At 41.8% G+C, this 17,934-nt stretch overlaps 1 protein-coding gene across 6 annotated transcripts in view; it reads right to left on the bottom strand.

Moving 5' to 3' along the window:
- Window positions 1-17,934, bottom strand: part of cep112 (centrosomal protein 112) — a 128,861-nt gene that overhangs the window by 41,562 nt on the left and 69,365 nt on the right. For all 6 annotated transcript variants that reach the window (XM_085271130.1, XM_085271134.1, XM_085271132.1 and 3 more), the window contains 2 exons: window positions 17,026-17,208; window positions 9,202-9,399 (listed from right to left, as the gene is read on the bottom strand). In XM_085271130.1, coding sequence (XP_085127256.1) covers window positions 9,202-9,399; window positions 17,026-17,208 — 381 coding nt within the window. The remainder of the gene's footprint in view (window positions 1-9,201; window positions 9,400-17,025; window positions 17,209-17,934) is intronic.

The raw sequence follows: 17,934 nt of genomic DNA on the forward strand, positions 1-17,934 counted from the left end.
CCATATGGCATTTTTCTGCGATGTGTTTCCAATCATCTCACATTGCTAAAGAGCAATTATGGTTTTCAGCATCGTCCTAAAGCTGAACTCTGACAAAAGGCACAAAACTAAAGTCAATACTTGCTTACGCAAGGATGATATCACAAGACACATCGAAAGGACACAGTGCGGACTCCAATCCGAAAAGTGGTTAGGTAAAAAGCCGGGACGTTACAGTGAGTTACAACATGTTCTCTTAATGGCTGTTGGTGGTTTAACCCTGCATACAACAAGTTGTGTATGACACGCTGGGGAGCAGATTTGTGGGGGTTCGTTTGTTGAAGGAAAGAAAGCGATTTCAAAGAGAAGCTTTTCTCCATTGCTCCACAAAGCCTTCAGTTTTAGTGGCAGCGGTATTTGTAAGCATTCAAAACGATTCTCTGTTCACCGCGCATGACTCTCATAACAATTTGAGTTCAATCTGCTAGTGAGGGAGAGCTGGGAGATGTTATTTGCTCGTTTGTCTGTAATCATTGCTGTCTTGCTGCGCTCGCCTGTGTATCTGCGTGTGCGAGAGAGAGTTGCTGCTGTAATGACAAGAGGCTTTATTTCCATTTCACAGTTTGCCATCACTGCCTGTCAGTAGTGATTCTCTTCATCCCTGCTGCTAACTGTCAGTGCCGCTTCATACACAGCACAGAAATAATGCATCACGGGCACGCACAGGCAGATAAACATACATCAAATACGCAGACACACGCAACATCCCAAATGTTCAGTGATTACACACTCCACCAGCTGGATCTTTATAACAGAAAACCAATTATATCCTTTTGCCATCAGTGTGAAAGGGATTAAAATCTAACCTACATCTTAAGGCTGGGATTAAAAAAAAGAAGTTTGAGGATTTAAACGCTTCGAATGCTGAATCAGATGCTGAAAGTGTCTCAGTCATGCTTTCTGTGCCCAGATTTGTGCGTTAACTGTTCACAGGCATTGGTCTTAACTTGAGTTGACAGTCAAGCTGTGACTTAACACAAGAACACGCAGAATCGTCTCAGTTATTCACTGAAATCTCGCAGAGTCGCAATGAAATTCGGTTTAGACTTCTCTGTGTAGGTACATCTCTATTTATGTCTTCAGTGTATTTTGGATTGATGTTACTGATGTTAAGGTGCAGCATGATTTTCAGTTGAACTGAGAGATTTTCCCCTTCGCTACACACACACACAACTAAAAAACAACAACATAGTGGTGTCCCACTTAAAACTCCACTTCAAACCAAAGTGTAATCTGTAGCGTGCAACACGATGGGAGCTGCCTGACGCCATGTTTTAATGCGATTGGAAAAAAGTGTGTCGCTTCCCTCCCTCCTCTTGGATGACTTCAAAAAGTGAGCGAGGGAGCTGTGTGATGTTTTTTTTTTGGGATGGCAGAGCTTTTACTTTGACTCTTTCATCTGCTGGGTGACTCACTCGCTCGCTCTCTCCCTCCCTCTCCGCCGCCGGGCCCAATGGTGCACTGAGGAAACGAGGAGCTTGCAGAGATCCGGGCATGCGCGCACGGAGCTGTGATGCCAACATATACCAATGAAAGGCAAATCCAAATTTAGCCAATAATCTGCACAAAACATCTTAAACTTTACCCTCCACCCCTCCCCATAAAATCAGACCCCTTGCCTTGCCCCTCCAATCTCTTTGTCTCCCGGTTAGTCTGTCAGTGTGAGGTGAATGTGGGCCCTGTTTGATCATCCCCCAGCCACTGTTTTTCTCCTCCTCGCCTAATCCATGACCGACTGAATAATATGATTTGGTATATCTCCAAATGGCAGAGGACCAACCTAATAAGTCAGCAACGACAGGAGGCAAGAGAGAAGAACGAGACGTAGCTATGACAAATACAATGACAACAACCTTGTACCACCATCTTCCGGCTGAGAGAGAGAACAGTAAGCTCTCTGGAGGTCAGGATCAGAGCTAGAAAGAATGAATGGCTTCACGTGGATAAAATATGAACGAATGTATTAAAAACCAACCAAACAAACAAAAAATTAAACAGCTATCACATCTTTCTGAGTCGCGACGTGGAAGCTGAGACTTGTCTATAGTTTTAGCACCAAAAGACTGTGTTCTCCAAAGAAATGAGACATTTATGGACCAGTTTATGGCTGATAAACACTCATAATAATGATGATAACAAATGCAGTCCTCTAAAACACCACCGGTGGAATATTTCTGTGGCTCACTGTCACGTTAAGATATGCTTCACGCTTGCAAAAATTATAAATCTTTTACCTCAACTGCTATTCTGTTTGAGCAGATTTCTTTTCTCACGTTTTATGCAGTAAGCTGCTAATTTCCTACAGGCACGCAGAAAACGGGCACGTAAAGATTTACACAAACATTTTAAATAAAGAAAGCCAAAAAAAAAGTCTGCCGATTGGAGTTGTAAATTCTCTGAAAATTAGGAAAATCAGCCGTGTGCTTGTTTTGTACTAAAAGCATCTTGGGTGGTCTGATCACAAGTGCACGGCTCTAAATATGGATGGGAATGCAACACAGTGAAGGCACATCAGGATCCAAACAGTCAAACCACATTCGGTCAGGGGTGCATGCGTCCACACATGGAAAGTTGTGTGAAAGCAGATGCGCGCACGGCCACATAAAAGTCTGCACAGTCAGCGTAGTGCACAGCACAACAAACAAAACTTATATACACATGAATTCCTTGGTGCAAACAAATTTTTAAAAAGGTTTTCAAAGTTTGTAGCCAAGCTGAAGCACCCAAGGCCTGCAGAAACCCTGTTCTCCAGATGTAATACTGAAAACAAAAGAAAAACCTCATTTTAAAGGGATTGCAGCAATTTTCTACAAATTAAAATGAAATGTGAGTGTAGATCTGTATACGCTCTCTTAAGACTTGAAAGTATATGAAAATCATTCCAGCTAAAATGATTTCTAAAGGGAAAGATTTGGAAAATCAGGGATCAGATATCAATAATGTGTCGAACTATTTAGTTCAGTTCTGTGTTATTCTATCTTTATATCACCAAATAATAGCAGGAGCTAGCAGGTGAGCTAACATAGAGGTCAACAAGTAGCTCTGCTATACCACCAGCTTTTCATTATATGTGTGCAAAACTGTAACACCTAACAGCAAATCGTGGTCAAATCAGTTGTCATGACTGAAAAATACCGGCAGCGGCCAGTGCTAAAAATCAGCCTCACAGCAGACACACCTTTGGTATCAATTTTAAAATCCTACATCGCCTTGCTGTTAAGTTATCGCATTCACAAGATTTTCAGAAAACCTGAAAACTAGTCCAATATTTTTAGTAGATGCACTTATGTTATTAATTTCAAACTCCTCAAGTTATCTCATTCTCAAATTTGGGTGTCCATGTCATTGGCCTGCCTGTTTGCCCAGCAGAGTGACAATAATACCCCATCAGCCTTTTATGTCCGAGGGGTAAAAAACACAGTCACTACTGCTTTGAAAGGAAACGACTCTAATGCAAATAAATTCACAGCACCTGATAAATAGCGCCATTACACTTTTACATTTATTATTGTATTCACTTTAGTTCACAAAAAAAGTTCAGTAAATTAATATTCTTTGATGTTTTTGGACAATTTATGTTACGAAATTAGGAGATCAATGTTCAAGGCTGAGCCTGATGTTGCCTTACGTGTAAAACAATGATTCCCAGTCACCTTCTCAGACGGGAGAATACACCTTATTATACTTATTATACACTGAATATCAGATGCGAGCTTGGTATCAGCAGAAAGGTATCTGTATCAGACTGAAGGTTGAAGAAGTCGGATTATATATCCCTGCTTTGTATGAAAGATATTCTCAATTCCTAGCTGTTTGCAGTTAACAATGCAAAATAAATAAATAGATAAATACTGGCGGCTGCCAGTGTTACCTGGCAGTATAATCTTTAGCTGGTTCTTTAAGTTTAAGTTCTAAAATACCAGATCATCTCTTAGCAGGTTAAAAGATGTTCCACGCTTATTGTTTAATGTTAAAAAAATGAGCATGAAATATCTTTTAAATCCTCTGCGATCAAATTTTGCCCTGACCTGAAAATCCATACAGTTTTAGCAATTTAACAGCAGAGGGGTTATTATCATTCAGCCTGAAACAGTGGTGTACAGATTATACTGCACCATTGAGAAACCTGGGGAATAGAAAAGGGATGAATTGAACTAGGGTAGCATGGTGGTGCAGTGGTTAACACCACAACAAAAAGGTCCTGGTTTGAATCCACCATCTGGCTGAGTCCTTTCTGTGTGGAGTTTGTATGTTTTCCTCATGTCTGCATGGGTTCCCTCCAGGTACTCTAGATTCCTCCCACAGTCCAAAGACATGGAGTTAGTTGGGTTAGGTTAACTGGTGACTCTACATTGCCCATAGCTGCAAATGTAAGTGCAAATGGCTTTCTGTCTCTGTCTACAACACACTAGTGACCTGTTCAGGGTGTTGGATAGGGGGGTTACAAAGAGAAGCCTCTTCTCTCAAAAAAGAACATCTCAGCACAGCACAGGTTTGTAAAACCAGATCTGAACAAACAACCAGATTTCTGGAACAATGTCCTTTGGACAAATGAGAATAAAGTAGAGATGTTTGACCATGATGGACAGCACTATGTCTGGGGATATCAAAACACAGCATATGAGAACAAACAGCTCGTACCTATTGTCGAGCACAGCACTGGAGGGGTGATGACTTGGGCTTATTTTGCAGGCACGGGACCATGAATTGATCTGTATGCCAAAGTATTCTAGAAAGAGACGCGCGGCCATCAGTTTGGCCCAGAGTGGATCATGCAGCCTCAGCATGATTGAAATGCTGTGGCATTTAGGAGAGCTGTGCATAACTGAATGCCCACATACCTCAATGAACTGAAAGCAAGACAATAAAGAAGAGTGAATGAAAATTCCTCCAAAAAAATTGAGATTAATAAAGTCATACAGAAAATGATCACTTCAGTTATTGCTGCTAACTGTGGTTCTACAAGCTGCTGACTAAAAGGATCTGATTAGTTTTTTCTGCTTCTGCATTTTCACTTAGCTTTTGTTGAATAAAAAAAACATTGCAATAAAATATGTGTTGCTGTTCACCTGAGGTATTTAAATTAGTTTGGGACCTGCTAAGGACCAGATTATTAAAAAAAAGAGAAGTCCTGGTATGTAAAACCTTGGAATTGAAATAGGGTGCACTTTCTTATTTTCATCACTATAAAAGGCTTATACATTTGCAGCATCGCGCCAGTGAGCGAAAACACAAAACAAAGCCCCAGTTCCAGTTAGGGGATACAGTCTCATTCACCTTCTGAAGCTAGGTAGCTTTCAGAGGAAAACCTCTCAGGTTAAAGTGAAAAACGTCCTTGAAGCAAACAAAAACACCTGTGAAACTAAAGAGACCAATTGGAAGGCACAGGCCTCCATGGTGTAGCTGTCTGATGCTCAGCCTGTGTGCGCCTGTGTCAGAGGATGACTGAGCTCTGTAGTGCCTTTCATGTCATGGACATCACATGGGGCACAGCCAGGGGGAAACTAGTGCAGTGACAGGAAGCAGTGGTTGGCTACTGCATGCCAAAAAGCTGCTTTCTCATTGGCTGACTTTGCCTTCAGGTAATTTTGTCACACTCGGTTAGTTTTTGATGAAATGCCCCGTTCCTTTGATGTGGGGTGCAAGTGTGCATGCACATGGACACTACCCTGTGCATGCACACACAGTCCTTTTCTACTACTTACCCATGGAAAGCTTTTTTTCTCCTTCATTTTTAATGTACACGTGTTGGTTATACCAACAATTAAAATAATATGAGAAAGAAGCTGGTGTATGTCATACAGATGCAACAAGGAAACTCAACATGTCTCTGTATTTATGCGCCCTCTCTTTTCTACCGGTACACATTCATGCAGATATAGTCAGGTCCACACAACCATATTAGACAAAATTCACACATCTAACCTCTTCTTGCAGTTCAAGGTGCTTTACTCTCCAGACTAAAGGTGAATATAAATTTTAATTTCCAAATTTCATTAAATTCCTATCAAACCTGAAGCCTCCTGATCTTTTGTCTTTCATTGTCTCAGAACTCTTGGCTGTATTAGCAAGCAAGGTGTGGCTATACATGGATATATACAGTTGTGTGGGGTGAAGACGTCCAACATAAAGACCTTTTCTCCACTAGACAAATGTCAAACTTCATATCCCTATTAAGCACCAGGTGGGGGGATTAATTAGGCATATTACCGTGATCACGACTACATTGTAATGCAGTGTAGTATTCTGATAATATCTTATTGTGGGGTGTGGGGTGAGTTCAACTTCTACTAAGCACTGAGTGCAAATATAGCTGGTGTTTGACAAGAACCTGTTCATATGCATGTGGTAAGAAACTGTGCCTCCAAGCTGCTTAGCGAAGGCTTCTGGTTAAAACTAACTATTTACAGAAAGCACAAACATTATAAGTCTTGCTAGAGCTTGAAGGAAGGGTTAAAGATATCAGTGAAGACTGAGAGAGAGAGGGAGAGACAGAGAAATGGAGGGTGGAGGTGTAGGGTAGAATAAAAAAGTCAAATAAGGAGGTGGTGTGCGTAAGAGGCAGGATTCATGCTCACTGTAGCCCAGAGATGAGGCGTCTTTATCAGGCACAGAAGCGGCTTCACAGACCCCTCAGTGCAGAATAGAGATTGAGAGGTCTGGGGCTGTGTGTGTTCACACATGTGCATGTATGTGTGTACACACACACACACACTAGCAAAGATAAGCTTCAATAGCATCCAGTCTAACACACCTCCACACACCTTTTCCTGAGCCTGCTTCCATCACTTTTCCTTCTCTCCTTTCCTTTTTGGTGATCAAATGCATTGAACTATCTCAACGTCTGATCTTATCTCCTCTGATTTCCTGCTTCTCATCATTTCATTCCAGAAGCTTTGCCCGTCTACTCCCAGAACCTCCACCAAAACACCGCTCCCCCACATCCCCCCCTGTATCCATCGCTCTCCCTTTCTGTCTCTCCCTTAAACGCACGTGTCTTTGATGAGAATCCATTCATGGATTTAATGGATTTCTCTTGCCTCTTTTTTTTCTTTTTTCAGAATCTGGGAGATGGGTTAAAAAAATATATAAATATATATATATAAAAAAGAGGGAAAGCTGGCCTGCTCAGCCTCTGCTTCCAAGAGCATGGTGGACTGCAGAGGACAGCATTTCTGTCTGCATCAAAAGAATGAGAAATTTTCAGCTTACAAAACAGGGCGAACGAGTCAATATGGATCTGAGGTCTGGCTGACTTCAATTGCATGTGGGAAAAAAAGAAACAGGGTGTAAGAAATAGTAAAAGTTTTCCCTGCCCACTGCAAAGTCAAACTTGGAGACAGATAAGAAAGTACAAAAAAAAAAGGAAAGTAAGATGTTCAACCTTTGGTGAATCTTTTTTTGAAGAATCAACGTTGAGCTGACAAAAAGGATGGAGAAATCATTAATCTCTTCATGAAAGTGAAACTAGCGCATTGCTGATAGTGTTATCTGTCTGAGTTCAACGCAGCTTTGAATCCACTCCAGACTGCCCAGCAACTGTGGGTCATTTTTTTTCTTGCGTACATAAAAGACCAAAGACACACAGAGGAATTAAAGCGGGGCCTAAAAGATAAAACAACTTTTAGCTGAAAAACAGCCTTCGCATATCCAAAAGGGACTGATAGTAAATAGCGTGAGTTCTTCAAATAAAGATTACGCTGTCGTAAGCACACTCTCTTTCTCGGGTCTTTCTCGCTTCAGAATTACTGATTCTGTTCGCCATATGGAGCCAAAATGGCCGCCTGGGTGCTTCGGAGGTCCCTGCATTCCGGGCCTAATGCTGCACAGCTGGTGTGGGATGGTGTTTAATGAAAAATGCTCTCTTTGATGGGCCCTGCAGTAAGGATTAGTTTATGATCAACACCACCTTAGGTCAGCTTCCTGCTAGGCAAGCACAAGATTATGAGCGATTTCGCAACCGTGGGTCCAGCTTCTAAGGCGGCGAACGAACGAATATGACAGAGAGAAAGTAAAAAAGCACAAAAGCAAGAAAAGAAGATGGATAGTCGATGGAAGATTTCATTGAAGTACTTCCTGGTGCGTTAGGAATAGTAAAAAGCAATGCTGAACAATGGCTCTATTGAAATGCTGCGGTTTTCTCTCTACAACTGACCTTGCACATTTCAAAACAGTATATTCCATGATGATAAGTGGGTTACCCCAAAGACCCAAAAGTACAAATAGTTTTGATTTTGACAGCACTTATTGCCCAACTTTTTGTTTAGGCATATTCGGTTGATTTGATTGAGCAGTTCAGGGAAATCTGTCCTTAGGGTCAGATAACATTGGCCCATTTGTATTCTTAGCCAAATGCTCCGACATTTAAAACAGTTTCCCAGACTCGCTGCAGCCACAAACGTTCTAGACATTACCTGACCAAATGTAAGCAGTCAGGACTGGACACTGAGCAGTTTTTAACATGCCAGCTTTCTAGTTCGAAGTCTGATGTCCGAGTGAGCCTGTGACAACAGATCGAGAATTCACAGAAAGCAAGTGGACGCCGCGTGTCCCGCCTCCTGCGCGTTTTGCCCATGCAGTACTCTCACCTCAACCAAACTGCTCTGCAGCAATGAGAACGTGCTTGGAGTGAATGTCTCCCATTATGAAAGGGCAACTTCGTGCAATGTTCAGACTAAATACCCAGGGTTGTTGGATAAAATCTCCTAATAGCAGGAGATGAGGTGCCTACCAAAGATTTTAAAGACTTCGTTGTTACACCAGAAACTTTGCTAGAGCAACAAATCAGGTTCAGTAGATCTAACAGCTGATGTGAAAATGAGAATTACTGTTTTTAACACTCAGCCTCCAAAACAAAGCTTCTGCATCCCATCTTTCTTGACTTCAGGTACTGTTTTTAAGCACAAGGCTTCTATGAAACCCCCTCTCTTTTATACAGGTATACAACCTCTTCAGTTCATCCTCTTTTTCTCAAATTCACTGTTTAAATTATTCGAGATGTTCTGTTGCTGCTTTTAATGTTTTCCCAGGTTGTTTTCTTCTTTGACTTTTGGAAAACATGCAGATTCCCCACACCTCCTTAACCTTTACTACTCCAGGCATTCCAGTATTCATTCACCCAGTCAAAACAGAGTTAAAAACCCATATCTTATACTTTCTCACCTTCTCATGTGCAGCATCCTTCTCCTGCTGGTGGTTTCTCTCGAGCCGGTCCAGGGATGCCTGCTTGTCCAGGGTTGCTCTTTGCTTTTCCTCCTCCTGGAGCAACGCCATCTCGGCCAGCTGCTGCTTATGCTGGGCATGGGCCTTCTTGAGGTCCTCACGTAGCTCTGACAACTGGGCCTCCAAATCTGCAATTGTCTGGACAGAGATAAAAAGAAACCTGCTGAATTAAGTAAATTAAAATTAATGTCCAGTAATTTTTCCCCTCTATGTGTAGAAGGCCTTCTGCTCAGGCTCACACTGCATTTTGCAAAGGTGATTACTTTCAGATTTGCTGAGGTCATTATTTGAAGCTTTGGCCATGTTCAATATGAGTGTCCCACCATTGTAACACTAAGTACATCACAAAAAAATAAAAAGTCCACATTTTAAGTACAGGTTTCTTGTATTTCTGTTTACTGAGAATTGCATATTGAGGGTTTTTTACCATCTGTGTTGTCATGGTCCTGGATCTTAGACCCAGGGTTTAGAATTTTTGTGGGTTCATGACTGCTTTTGGTTTTGGGAATGAATTGTGTTTGAGTTTTATTGTTTGTTTCTTTTGTAACACCGGCTGTACTGTTGATACTTTTGCTTGATGTCATTTATATCTTCCAACAGAGCGTGTGCGTCTTGGTGAGGCAGTTTTTAGTGAGTTCCCCTTTGTGCTCCATTCTGTTCCAGTCAGTGTTTTTCTCCTTCAGTGTCAAATTCAATTCAATTTTATTTCACAACAACAGCTGCATCAAGGCACTTTATATTGACTTTGCATTAATGGAGAGAAAACTCCAACCCCAACAATCCGATGGAATCCTGTGAGCAAGGATTTGGCAAAAGGGGGAAGGAAAAACTCCCTTTTAATAAGAAGAAACCTTCAGCAGAACCAGGCGCACGGAGCCATCCGCCATGCGATGAAGCCCTTACCCCTCTCTCGACCTCTCTCAGCCTTGACTTTGCTCCGAAGAACGTTTTAATAGCACTGCCAGTGAGAGTCAACATTACATAGTAAGAATGCTAATAAGTACAACCCTCCACGGCCCATGAAACACCAGAAATAGACTGGTCTGACATGCTGTGAAGCTGCATCTCAAGAGTTTGGGAGATGTCAAAAGGAGAAGATAAGTCTACTGTTTTGTCAAACCTACATCACATATTTGGGATGATGGAGACTATCTGCAAGAAATACGGGTGGGGGACTTTACATTGAAATGCGCCTTATATCCTTACAGGTACTTGAGTTAGCTGTATTCACATACATTCAATACTGTAAACAGCAATGGACAGAAAAAAATAAAACACCTCGCAGGCATATTGTAATCATTTTACACAAATTACAAGCAATGAGTAAAGCGCATTGTAGTTAAGTGTAGGTGAATCTAAGATGAATTGCAGTGTTTCACACTTCCCTACCTGTATTGCATGTATTCCCCAGCTATTGCACATCCTCATTACTCTCCTTGGCTTTTTTCTTTTTACTCCTCTTACTGTGGTTTGCACTGTGCGCTCAGGCTCCTGCCCCCTCCCGCTCCTCAAAAGCCTGGGCATCCCAGGACAACGCCACGTTAAGGCAATCAGACAGAAAGCGTCTGAAGTCTTTTTTAGCGGGCACTGGGGAGACTTCAAAGCAGTGTCACAAAAACAGGCAGATGTTGTGGCTGTGTTTCACTCGCTTCTACATTGGCACGAGCACACACACACACACAGATCCATTTGCACACATACAGACACACACATGCCTACACAGAGAAGCAGCCACACATGGCACACTGTCACACACATAGGTTGCCATGCAGCGCATTCAGAGAGAGAGAATGTGAGGTAAAACAAACAAACGCATGCACTCCTCTGCGTCCCACTCTTCTGTCTCTCAATATTACCAGTCTCACTGCTCCTCTAGTGCCTTCTTCAAGTGCAAGCAGCTATGAGATCTGAGCCCTCAAGAGTCTTTAATGTATAATTCTCTCTTTAACAAATGTTGGGAATGTGTCCTCCAAAAAAAAATCTTTTAATAAGTTAGAACATAATCTACCAGAACAGAGACATTGGCAATGACACTTCAGGAACTTAAGAGGCCAAAAGTGCATGTTTTCATTGGGGGGAGCGAACACAGTCGCTTCAAGAGGGCACGTGTTAGCAGGCTGATGGGGAGCTCTGTGAAGGAGCAGCTCTTGGTAACAATAGAAGAGTGTCAGATGAAATACTAGGTCAAACCGTGTCAGCTAGGATGACAAAACACTGGCAAAACAACCTCAGGGAGAGTGGTTAAGGACTGAATAAGAGTTCAATCAAGGGAAAATATCACAGTCAAGTGAGGATCAGTCTTAAGACTTTATCAACACTTATAAAGATTGTATTAAGATTCTCTAAAATCCTCTACGAGACCACAACTAACTGCTTTTTCTCCTACTCTCCACTAAACTGCACAGTGACAACCCCGCACAGCTAGGATGAGCAGTGATTCTTCTGTGAAGAAAACAAAATGAAATGAAGAAATGCATAATAACGTTAACGATGGGTATCTGTGAATATGCTTTATCACGATTTCACAAAACAGAAAACAAAATAATGAGGAAAAACGTGCAATCAGTTCAGTATATCTAACATTAATTGAGTCTCAACAGATTAGCATAATTACTCCGCTGGTATGCCAATTAGGCTCTTTTAGAGACTTTAATGTCAGATGTTAAATATGAAATGAGACTGTAACTGTAACCAGAGCCCGACCCTCATTTAAGTCGGCCGGTATCACAGGACGATAGGGACTCAAAGGTACAGTGCCAGAGTGTGTTAGATGGACCAAAATATGAAATTAAAGAACATAATGCAGAAAGATACAGATGGTGCTATCACAGAATCACATAGTCGGTCTAGACCAGTTCTACTCTATAGTTACTGTATACTGTTGTAGCACAATTAGCATTAGAGCTAAGAAAATGATGGAGGAGAGAAATCTGTTTGCCCATTATCAAGGGACCATGACAAAACCCTTTTCAGATACAGCTGTAACTAATAACAGCCGGTACATACTGGTACATACTAGCTTTATGTATTACAGTTACACCTAAATGTAACAGAGCTATAATTATTCTTAGCAGATTCACCTTTATGTTCCTGCAGATTGAACTCGTGAGCTGTGATAACAACGCAGGAAGTTGTTTTCATGATTTCCGAACTCTGAGAATTCAGAAAGTATCCACTTGCAAGGTCGAGAATAGCACAAGAACCACGCTGGAGGCATTTCTAATTAATGCCCTCGTCAACAATGTGAGCACTACCCCGTTTAGAGGCACCGCATCTCGACTCGCATCCTACAAGTGAGGTCTATAGTTTAACATTCTGACTGCAGGCAAAAATATTTATCTCTGCGCATACAGCTGGCAATATCCTATCTTATTCTATTCATGCAATATTAAGTTAACAGTTTCTTTTTTATGATGAATTTCTGTATCCACAGCTTTCTGACAGAATTTCAAAGGCAATTCTTTGGTAATAAAGGCGACAGGGTTGCATAATGTGATGTATAATGCATATTATTTACATATAAACACAAACAGAGTGCGAGAGATTTTTACTGAAACAGAGCTCGACGAAGTTTTGAAAATTTCACTTTCAGCGTGACGGTAACAAGTTTTGCCAAAGATGCATGCAGCGATCTCGACAATATATCACGACTAGAACAACGGTTTTGGTTCATCGCGTAACTCTAAAAAGTGTTGTATGCAAATCCCCCCATAAAACTAACCTACAAATATTATAAACAACAGAATAACTCTGCAAAGTATAAAGTCAAGTAGGACACACGCATGCACTGACGTGTGACATTTGACTCTTATAGGCAATTAAAATGTGTAGCTGAATTGTGTAATGAATGATTCGCTGTTGTCAGGCAGATAACGTGTGTGGCTGGAATCCAACATGTGATGTATGCACATAATAAATGGCTTTGGGGTTTGAAAGGGGAGCATGTTGTAACACTCCACACATCACAGAACATCAGCATTCGCTGATGACTTGAGGCATGATCAATAGCTCCCCAGTGAAAAACAAAAATCTAACATAAATACTCCCCCATGAGAAAACGTGATGAAATCTGTTGAGAAAAACACAAACACAATGACACCTCAACTCAGGAGGATATTCACGTGCCACTGAAATCAGCGTGTAACAAAGATTTACCTGACAACACCAATCATTTCCTAAATGACAACATGGAAGGATTGAAACAACAAATGAGCCCCCCACCCCCCTTCCACACACACACACACACACACACACACACACACACACACACACACACACACACACACACTTCTAACTGCACTTTCTTGTTCTCTTGATTTTTTTACCTTTGACTCAGCCTGTCATCACCCTGTTCATTTGACTCATTTTAATCACGTATTTGGGAATGAAGTGCTTTGAAAAATTGACAGCATCATTATTTAGTCCATTACGGCCCAGAAGAAAGACCCCGCAAGACTCGCGCTCTCTCCCCCATGCTGTTTGAAGTCCAGATGGTGGCACGTTCCTTTATAAAAAAAACACAATTATTCGGGAAAATAATACCCATAAAATGAGTTTTGAGGGGCAGGTGGAAAAAATATGAACGATGGGGTTTTGCATAGAACAAACAATCCTGATGTTTGCAGAGAAGAAAAAAAAGAAACACACATACAAACACAAACTTCCAATTAATTTATAATGCTGGCCCTAGTTTTTGAAGTCAAACTCTTACTAATGTTTAACAATTGAAAAGCTTCGCAGGAAAAAAAAAAGAATCAAAATAAACAGAAATGAATAAAAAAATTAATTATCGCAAATGTGATAGCACACAATAGCACACACAACAACATACTGAAATGTTCTGCGGTAAAATCCAATACTTGTTTGTTTTCTTTTATTATGGATATTTTACTGTTTAGAGGTACAAAATAGTAAGTTTTAGTAAGTATATAAACACACACACACTGCTAGAGTCTCCAGAATGGAAGCAAGAAAGTCCATGCCATCATTATTTGTGCTGCTTCGTCCTTTGGGGGGCATTAATCAGCTAACAAAACACGCTATGGGCAAACATGTTTCACCAGCAAGACATTTCATCAATTTAATGGTTCAACCAGCTCAAAATCTCTAGTTCATTCTGTAATGAGAACATTGAACCATGTTACTTTTTCCCCTCTCTTTTACAATATTTTCTCTTTAGAAATCCCGTGATTATAAAAGACTGATATGTAAACGTGTAAACAATGATAACTCCTTGCATATGATCGTCCTTTACGCAAACGTAGCCCCGATAACGCCGCTGACTTGCGACTACATAGTGGAAGAATCCAGAGTTTCCTGGATGATAAACTCTGGTGGGATGAGGACAGTGTGTCCCTGTGTGAGTCGACTCACTGGCTCTGCTTCTCAAACACAAGCCAAGAGACAGGAATGCTATTTATTAGTGTCCCACCACATCAAGGGGATGAGTGGGCATTACTCACCCTGAGAGTGTGTGTGACAGACATTAGCTGTTCTCTGTCCTTGCCAACTTTTTTTTAGCTGCAACTGTCCTTCCACTGATTCAAGGAAGACTAAGAGAAAGTGAGAAGAGCTAGGCAGAAAAAAACAGGGGCTTGAGACCTATTGCCACAGCAAGCCTTTGAGCTATCTGTTATGATATGATGATGTTGTGACTGTCGCTTGATGATATTATGGTCCACTGTTGTCTGAGGGGGAGCTCGGCAACACAAAAAAAGAATGAGGTGTAACACGTCCTGCAAGGAATTGCTCCATACTGTCTGCATGCAACAAAAATAAAAAGTTTTTTAAAATTAAATTCTTATATCACAACTTTCACACATTGTTTTTTTTTAAAGAGACGCATGTAAACAGCCACGTGATATCAGTGTGGCAGAGCTCTAAGTGGAAAAACACAGCTACAGCACTGCAGTTGTGTTTAATAATAAGTATGTATATAATAGGCATATTTTTAATACATATGGGCTGACAGTCTGCCAGCTTGTGGCTCTTTTTTAACAGCAAACAGCACATCTGTGCATCTGCTCTCACACAGGAAGTCAAACCAGCTCACCCCCCCCTCACAAACCATCAGTTATCCATCTTTCCGAGGCCTGAGTGAAAAATCCTGATTTCTGACGCTTTAACATCTGACATTAGGCAGGCGACTGATGTCTGCTGAAAATGCTGCAGGAGCAAACAGGAACTGAGAATATGAAATGAGGACTGGGGAAGTTTGCTTTTTGCTTTTTTGCTGAGATTGTGTGACTGACATTAGCTGAGATTGTGAGATTTGTCAAACTGCACGTCATGTTGACACGAGCAGGGCGACATGCAATCAGTGGAAATGTCCTGTGGTGACGGCATCTAAAGAAACATCTCAGGTTTTTTTTGGTTAGTCTTTTGACACAGCTTCCAGCCTTGAAGATGGTTTATATTGCAATAACTTGGCTACTGTAGAAGTATACTGATATGGCTAAAAGATGTACGGGGTCGAGAAAATAAAAGTTATAGTAAACAAATCCGAGCGTATCCTAAATATGGATTCATTTTCAAACTAAGTGGGAGCACTGCATCTAGTTTTAATGTTAAAACTCAAACCGTAGACACAGGATAAACTGATCAAATTTGTCTAATTGGGGAGGCTCAGGTGTATATTACTCCTTAAAGCATAACACTGCTGCATATTAGCTTTTACTAGGTATAAACTATTTCATTCTTATTGCATTTAAAGTTATTGTTGTCTTGTGAGGACAAAAACTAACCAGAAAATTGTCTAGGTTTGATTTCCTCGCCATTCGCGATGAGTGACCAGAGTCGGTGTGAGGAAATTCGGTCCACAAACGTAACAAAAGTCTCTCTGGGCTCCCATCGTCAGCTAACTGCCAATATACAAAATTCTCTACATGCCAATGTTCATTTCATCAAGAAGCTTGAAGAGTCAAATACAAACCCCAGCTGGGGGCTGGTTTGTCGAATGGCTCCCCACAGAGCTCCAGTCTTGCCCAGGCTGGAGAGAGGCGAAGACAGTGCGTGATGGGGTCTGAGATGAAACCCTGCTGCTTTGGTTAAATGGTGACCACATAGTCTCTCAGTTGTCAGGGATATCCGTTAATATAGACCCAAAATGTCATACACTCATTGTGGCTGACCATGCTGCAATAAGAGAATAATCGCTGTTTTCCGGAGGGTGATAGCTACCTGTGGTGAAAGGAGAATGGCAGGCAGAAAAATTCACTTTGGTGGGACTAAAAAGCGCTTTACAGGGCGTCCACAATTATCTAAAACACAAATTCAAACCATGGTTGTGGAATAAAAGCTAGGCACTCAACAGCGTTGATTTCTTCCCCTTTACATAGATACCTGTGGGTCTTTTGGATTTTTGGTCTTTACACTTTACACAAAGCCTGCTGCGATAAAAAGTGAGTTAAAATACAACGGGGAAATCGTTTGAAGTTGGGACGGTGCCATTCTGCGTTTTGTTCATTCCATTTCTAAAAAACTTTTTTGTCGCGCGCAACATTGCTTCAAAACAGATTTTCTAATTCAAACGGCAGCATGTACGATCTTCTGTGTTCTTGCGCTGAACATACGGTTTCTAAAATTATTCGCGCCGCACGTCAATATATGTCTTGCTTCAAATAAAAAAGTATCTCAACCTGCTGTGCTTTTGAAACCCCAGGAAAACGTCAATGAGCAAAATACAAAATGGTTGTCCACGGGAGACCGGCGGGTCAGCGCGTGTGTGTGTGCGTGCGAGTGCGTGGATCAGTGGAGACCCCCTACCTGGGCATCGCGCTTCCTCCACTCCTGGGTGTGCTGCTGGTGCTGTTGTAGGGCGGCCCTGGCCTGCCTCTCCAGGCTGCTCACCTCCCGCTGGTGCTCCTGGACCAGGCTGTCCTTTTCCGCGCTGTGCTGCTGCTGTAGCCGCGTCCTCTCCTGCTCGTGCTGCATACGCTGCTCAGCCATCTGATTGGACAAGCAGGCAAAGAGAGACTTCATCAGCCAACACACACTCAGAGCAACCCTGTCGTCATGACAACTTGTCCATCCACCGATCCATCCATCCTTTCTTCGTCCTATTCCGTCAAACCCTCTTCCTGCACCCAAGAACCCCCGTGCGTGTGCCAAGCCAAATTTGGCGAAATTGGTAGGAAAGTGCGGGGAGGGGGGAAAAAAAGCGAGAAAAGTTTTGCCGCTTCCTCACGTCGTCAGAGGACGACATGATGTGATGTGTTTACATCTGGCTCGCTCCCCCCGCCCTCCCGCCTCTCCTGCCAATTGTACAGACTGGCCCTCCACGTCCCACTCCTCTTTCTTCAAATCTGTCCCCCTCGCCTTATTCTGGGATCGGCATATAAAAGAGCTGCGAGTTTGGGCTATGCAAGCAAGCTGGTAGGGGTTAGCCATCTGGCTGCAGCAACTACCCAATGCCCCATGCTATGCGCCTGACAGCATGTGAAAATCGGCTTAGGCAATGACTATGATGATTACTATAAACCCAAATTAGAAAAAAAAATGGAAAGAGAGGTGAAAGGAGAAGGTGCTAAAATATTCTTGGTACTGTATTATAATCTATGAATGAATTTAACTGACAGAAAATGCGCATATTAATGAAAATCAATTCCATTTTCTCAAAATGTAAATATCTATGCCACCAGAATGTAACTGAGGTTTATACTGCTAATGCAGTCA

The sequence above is a fragment of the Mchenga conophoros genome, linkage group LG4, assembly GCF_057382185.1.
Source record: "Mchenga conophoros isolate Kocher_MC1m ecotype Shallow Benthic linkage group LG4, M_conophoros_male_GT1.1, whole genome shotgun sequence".
Classification (NCBI taxonomy): Eukaryota; Metazoa; Chordata; class Actinopteri; order Cichliformes; family Cichlidae; genus Mchenga; species Mchenga conophoros.